This window comes from Cebus imitator, unplaced genomic scaffold (genome assembly GCF_001604975.1).
Source record: "Cebus imitator isolate Cc_AM_T3 unplaced genomic scaffold, Cebus_imitator-1.0 Scaffold112, whole genome shotgun sequence".
In the NCBI taxonomy this organism is placed as follows: Eukaryota; Metazoa; Chordata; class Mammalia; order Primates; family Cebidae; genus Cebus; species Cebus imitator.
In genome coordinates, this window is record NW_016107427.1 from 3000177 (window position 1) to 3006872 (window position 6696).

Below are 6696 nucleotides of genomic sequence, written 5' to 3' on the forward strand. Positions count from 1 at the left end.
CATTCACTGCTGGTGGGAGTGCTATAACGGTGCAGCCACTTTGGGGGACACTTTGGTGGTTTCTTAGAAACTAAACATCTTTTCTTTGAGGAAGACGCGCTCGTAGCTGTTGTGGATCGTGGGTCTGCACGCTCCTGCTCCTGACTCACCGCGGTTCGCTCTCACCAAGGAGCACGTTGGTCAGGAAGCCACCCAGCTGCCATGGCTTTTAAGGATACTGAAAAACACCCGTGGAGCCGGAGGTGGCAATTCACCGAATTGAATCACTCTAACAAGCTGCAACGTAAAATCCCTGGAGGAGGTGTGTGCTGACGTGATCAGAGGAGCAAAGGAAAAGAATCTCAAAGTGAAAGGACCAGTTCGAATGCCTACCAAGACTCTGAGAATCACAATAAGAAAAACACCTGGTGGTGAAGGTCTAACACATGGGATCGTTTCCAGATGAGATTCCACAAGTGACTCATGGACTTGCACAGCCCTCCTGAGACTGTTCAGCAGATGACTTCCATCAGTACTGAGCCGGGAGTTGAGGTGGAAGTCACCACTGCAGATGCTTAACTCAGGTATTTTAATAAACGGATTACCAGTTGTTAAAAAAAAAAAAAAAAGAAACTAAACATCTTGGTGGGGCACGGTGGCTCATGCCTGTAATCCTGGCACTTCGGGAGTCCGAGGTGGTTGGATCACCTGAAGTTAGGAGTCACCTCCCAAGGTGAGGGTATCAGGATGTGGGGTCTTGGGAGGTGATAAAGTCATTGGGGGGAGCCCTCAGGAATGGGATTTGTGCCCATGTGAAAGAGGCCCCAAAGAGCTGCCTGGCCCCTCCCAGACTCTGGATCTGCTGGTGTTCCAACTTGGACTTCACCCTCCAGAACTTTGAGAAATCGGTTTCTGTTGTTTACAAGCAGTGCGTGGGCCAGTGGAGGGCCACATAGCATCATTTTAGGCAACAGCAGACTGCCTAAGGCACGTCCCGTAGATGGTGCTTTTTTTTTTGAGTCTTGCTCTGTTGCCCAGGCTGGAGTAGTGTGAACTCGGCTCACTGCAGCCTCCTCCCGGGTTCAAGCGATTCTCCTGCCTCAGCCTCCCAAGTAGCTGGGGTTACAGGCGCACACCACCACGCCAGGCTAATCTTTGGATTTTTAGTAGAGATGGGGGTTTCACCAGGTTGTCCAGGCTGGTCTCGAACTCAGGCGATCCAACTGCCTTGGCCTCCCAAAGTTCTGGGATTACAGCGTGAGCCACTGTGCTTGGCCGGCACTGTACTTTTTATACCTTTTCCGTGTTTAGATGCACAAGTGTCCAGTGCTGTGTCACAGCGGCCCACCATATTTGGTGCAGTGGCGTGCTCTGCAGGTTTGTAGCCCGGGAGCAGCAGCTTACAGCACGGAGCCCCATGTGTTGCGGCCTGCGCTAGCCAGGTCTGGTGAGTGGGCTCTATGATGTCTGCATGATGGTGACATCTCCCGAGGACGCATTTCTCAGCACAGGTGTTCTCACGAGGCAGCCCATGACTGTACCTGCAATAGCAGCCAGCATGAACCGAGCCACTTCTGGGAGACCCCACCACCCAATACCATCCCTCTAGGGATTATGTTTCAACAAGTGCCTTTGGAGGCCTCGAACATTTGGCCTCTAACAGCCTCCACATGGCAGGCCTGGGGTCCCTTCTAGGGCCAGAGCTGGGCAGGAAGGGGGAAGGGCCTTCTGGCTGAAGGGTCCCAACAACGAGGCCAATGAGTGGGTCAACGGTGTGGCAGTTTGGGGAACTGAAGTTAAGCCCCAGGGAGGTGGGGCTGCGGCTGGGGCTGAGCAAGGAAAGAGCAGGGACTTTGTCCAGCAGGTTCAGAAAAAGCCGTCACGCAGAACACACCTGGCGGCTGCCCCCAGCCATGCCCATCTTACAGCCTTTTCATCAGATTTCAGCACATAATCATTTCAGATAAAGTTGCCTGCTCAACTGTGTTAAAAATAAATAGCTCTGCCTGCAGTTGGTTTCGGGGACAAAAGCACCGTCTCCTTTCACTCACAGAAAGTCCGTGAGTGGGGGCGGGGCTGAGTGCCAGTCCTGCACCTCTCCTGAGTTCTCAAGGTCGGCGTGAACAATTTTCCAGGACGTGGCGCTGTGGTGGCAATCGGACCACTTGGGGAAGTTATGAATCCCATAGGAATCAAATCTGGTAGCTGTCAGTTCAGTACATTTTCAACTTTTATTCTGAAAAACCTGGGTGGAGAAATAATTATAGGATTTAAAGATTGACGGACTGAAGCCTTAGTCACCAGGCAGTGACTAATACCAGAAAGAGCTGCGGCAATTTTTAGACTGGGTTCAGAAAGGCACCGAGTCCTGGGAACAAAAGGCACGCGCAGGGCCCTCCGGGAAAACACAGGGGCTGAATCGTAGCAGCCACAGGTGGCTCACCGTTCCCTCCACCGGGGGTCTACTTCTTAAAAGGGGATCACACCAGCAAAACCTGCAGAGAAGGGGCTTCAGCTGCTGTCTGCCGACCCCTCCAACCCCCTAGTCAACGCTACCTCCAGCCCCCAGGTAGAGCTGGCCTCCTGCTTCAGCCCCCGCCAGAAACCCTGGGCCGCCCTTTCCTGCAGGCAGCCTGTCCTCTCGAGCAAGCTGCCAGCTGGGCAGCAGCGTCCGTCCAGGCCATGGAGGAAGTGTCTCTTCTCGCACATGCTCCCAAATGAGCAGTGGAGAGAGTCAGAGGCTGCAGTGTGCCAAACCCCAGGGGGGTGGCGCTGGAAGCCTGGAACGCCTGCAAGGGCCAGGTTAGTGGAGGTGAGGACAGAGGCCTGCCTGCTGCCTGGCTTCCCAAGCTCTTCTCAGAAGTAAAGAAAAGGTGGCCAGGCACGGTGACTCACACCTGTAATCCCAGAATTTTGGGAGGCCGAGGCGGGTGGATCACCTGAGGTCAGGAGTTCGAGACCAGCCTGGCCAACATGATGAAACCCCATTTCTACTAAAAATACAAAAATTAGCCAAGGACTTCATGACTAAAACACCAAAAACAATGGCAACAAAAGCCAAAATAGACAAATGGGATCTAATTAAACTTAAGAGCTTCTGCACAGCAAAAGAGACATTAGAGTGAACCAGCAACCAACAGAATGGGAAAAAAATTTTGCAATCTACTCATCTGACAAAGGGCTGATATCCAGAATCTACAAAGAACTTAAACAAATTTACAAGAAAAAAACAACCCCATCAAAAAGTGGGCGAAGGATATGAACAGACACTTTTCAAAAGAAGACATTTATTCAGCCAGCAAGCATATGAAAAGAAGCTCATCATCACTGGTCATTAGAGAAATGCAAATCAAAACCACATTGAGATACCATCTCATGCCAGTTAGAATGGCGATCATTAAAAAATCAGGAAACAGCAGATGTTGGAGAGGATGTGGAGAAATAGAAACACTTTTACACTGTTAGTGGGAGTGTAAATTAGTTCAACCATTGTGGAAGACAGTGTGGTGATTCCTCCAGGATCTAGAGATAGAAATTCCATTTGCCCCAGCAATCCATTACTGGGTATATGCTCAAAGGGTTATAAATCATTCTGTTATACAGACACATGCACAAATATGTTCACAATAGCAAATACTTGGAACCAACCCAAATGCCCATCAATGATAGACTGGATAAAGAAAATGTGGCACATATACACCATGGAATACTATGCAGCTACAAAAAAGGATGAATTCATGTCCTTTGCAGGGACATGGATGAAACTGGAAACCATCATTCTCAGCAAACTGACACAGAACAGAAAACCAAACACTGCATGTTCTCACTTATAAGTGGGTGTTGAACAATGAGAACACATGGACACAGGGAGGGGAATATCACACACACCAGAGCCTGTTGGGGGGTGGGGGGATGGGGGGCTAGGGGAGGGATAGCAAGGGGTGGGGGGATGGGGGAGGAACAGCAGTAGGAGAAATAATTAATGTAGATGCTGGGGGGTGGATGCAGCAAACCGCCATGGCATGTGTGCACCCGTGTAACGATCCTGTGTGATCTGCACATGTACCCCAAAACTTAAAAGTATATAAAAAAAGATAAAAAAAAAAAAACAAAAATTAGCCAGGCATGGTGGTGGGTGCCTGTAATCCCAGCTACTACAGGGGCTGAGGCAGAGGTTGCAGTGAGCTGAGATGGCGCCACTGCACTGGGGCCTGGACAACAGAGTGAGACAAGAAAGAAGAAAAAGAAAGAAAAAGAATGAAAGAAAGAAAGAAAGAAAAAGAAAGAAAGAAGGAAGGAAGGGAGGGAGGGAGGGAGGGAGGAAGGGAGGAAGGAAGGAAGGAAAGAGTAGAGAAAGAAGAAAGAAAAGGTGGCCATGGAGATGACGCGGATGAGAAACGAGATGGAGAGGCTGACACACTCCGGGAGCCACTCTGTCTTCTCTTCTCCTCCCCCCGGCCCTCCCCACATCGGCCAGAAGCCTGTCCTCCGCGCTTCCCTGCTGAGCCCAGGTGTGCCCCCCAGGCCCGGCTGCCCTCCCGCCTCTGCTCCATTCTGGTCTCTTACCCTTCCTTCCCCTGCTGCCCGCTAGGTGCTCTCCAGTGGCTCCTGAAGTGGCCACAGGACAAAGCCCAAACCCTCCCCACTGTCCACCCCCGGCCCCCGTGGCTCCCATGGCCCTCCCTGGCCGGCCCACCTGCACTCTGGTGGCACTGGCTGTCCCCTCCTCTGTGCCTCTGCTTGGGTGCGGTTCCCTCTGTTGAGGTCCCCACCCCAACTTGTCCTCTGGACAAACTTCCTCTCAGCTTTAGCTGTAGAATCGCCATGGCCCATGTCGCAGCTGAAACCCCTTGTGACTCCGGAGTGCCAGGTGACGCACGCCATCAGCATACATACACGCTGGGTTTCAGAAACTTACAACACTTTTTTTTTTTTTTTTTTTTAATGCAACATACAAACTTTATTGAACAAAAGTAACAGGTAAAGTCAAACAGGCAATTAATATTAAGAGAAAAACTGACTGGAAGAACTTTTATCTTAAACATCTTAACAGTAACCTACTTGCAGTTGCATTTAACTGAGCTCTGTTGCTGTGAAGAATACAGCTCATGCACAGGTATGGATGAAAGATTTGTACATTTCTCAAGTATTCACTGAATACTACCTTATATACACATATACATTAAATTTGAAAAAGATTTTATATTCCCCAGGTAAACTTCATTTTTGTTGATCTTTTGGAAGAGGTCGTCTAAACAGAAGAATATGTGGTTCTGGCTCATGAATCATGTAATGAACCCAGCCTAGACTCTGTTGGACACCAAGTCTCCTCCACTCCTCTTCAGACATCAGGTGAGTTTTAGGTACTTGTTTGGAAAGTTCTCTGGGTAACATAACATGCTGGTACTCGTAGTGCTCGTCGAAGTACTTGTCCGAGTAGTAGATCTGCTTGTGGGCCATCCTGCTGGCGCGCTGATGGAAACGAGAGAGCATGAAGAGCGGGCACAGCAGACAACTCGCACACCTCTCCTCAAAGCAACGACTCGGCAGAGACTAACGACCGCAGTCCCAACCCTTACAACACTTTTTTATATTGATTACATGTTGAAATGATATTTTGGAAATACATTATTAAAAAATATTCTACCAGTTTTTCTCTTTTAAAAAATGTATCTATAGCCAGGTGCAGTGGCTCAGTCCTTCAATCCCAGCACTTTGGGAGGCTGAGGCAGGTGGATCATGAGGTCAGGAGATTGAGACCATTCTGGCCAACATGTAAAACCCTGGGTGAAAAAAGAAATTAGCCGGGTGAGGTGGCACGTGCCTGCAGTCCCAGCCACTCAGGAGGCTGAGGGAGGAGAATCGCTTGAACCTGGAGGCGGAGGTTGCAATAAGCCGAGATCACGCCACTGCACTCCAGCCTGGGTGACAGAGTGAGACTCTGTCTCATAAAAAACAAAAAACAAAACCAAATAAAAAACCCCAAACAAGTGTCTACTAGGTAATCAAAAATTACAGCTGTGGCTTGTGTGGTGTTGCTGCTTTACTTCCTCCACCTCATCTGCTCTATGGTCACTGGACTCTGAGCAGTCTCTGTTGTCCTTCTGGCCTGTATCCCAGTACCTGGCACTGCCTGGGCACACAGCAGGGGTGCCAGGCATGTTTATTAAAGGAGAGAGTGCCTGGGGCTCCTTGATCTGCACCCACCCTCAGTGAGTGCGTGGGCGCGCCCAAGAATGGGGCCCTCATTTGGCTGCAACTGTTTTTGTGTATGTGTGTGTTTTTAAATTTTTATTTTATTTTATTGAGATGGAGTCTTGCTCTGTTGCCCAGGCTGGAGTGCAGTGGTGCGATCTTGGCTCACTGCAACCTCCGTCTGCTGGGTTCAAGTGATTCTTCTGCCTCAACCTCCCATGTATCTGAGACTACAGGCGCATACCACTACGCCTAAGTTTTGTATTTTTAGTAGAGACAGGTTTTCACTATATTGGCCAGGCTGGTCTAGAACTCCTGACCTCATGATCTGCCTGTCTTGGCCTCCCAAAGTGCTAGGATTACAGGTGTGAGCCACAGCGCCTGGCTGGGTTTTTATTTTTTATTTTATGAGATGGGGTCTTGCTCTGTCATCCAGGCTGGAGTGTAGTGGTGTGATCTTGGCTTACTGTAACCTCTGCGTGCTGGGCTCAAGTGATCCTCTACCTTAGCTTCCTGAGGAGC

The 6696-nt window shown here is 49.7% G+C and overlaps 1 protein-coding gene and 1 pseudogene across 1 annotated transcript; one reads left to right on the top strand and one right to left on the bottom strand.

Moving 5' to 3' along the window:
• The first annotated feature begins 201 nt into the window (after positions 1 to 201).
• Positions 202 to 558, top strand: LOC108311205 (annotated as a pseudogene).
• Positions 559 to 4902: 4344 nt separating this feature from the next.
• On the bottom strand, positions 4903 to 5532 carry LOC108311206 (cyclin-dependent kinases regulatory subunit 2-like). The gene has a single exon (XM_037742040.1). It carries the CDS (start codon positions 5470 to 5472, stop codon positions 5200 to 5202), a length of 273 nt encoding a protein of 90 aa, XP_037597968.1. The 5' UTR covers positions 5473 to 5532; the 3' UTR covers positions 4903 to 5199.
• Positions 5533 to 6696: the final 1164 nt, after the last annotated feature.

Excerpts from the sequence above, each read along its gene's own strand:
- LOC108311206 (XM_037742040.1), bottom strand. The coding sequence starts at position 5,472 with ATGCTCTCTCGTTTCCATCAGCGCGCCAGCAGGATGGCCCACAAGCAG.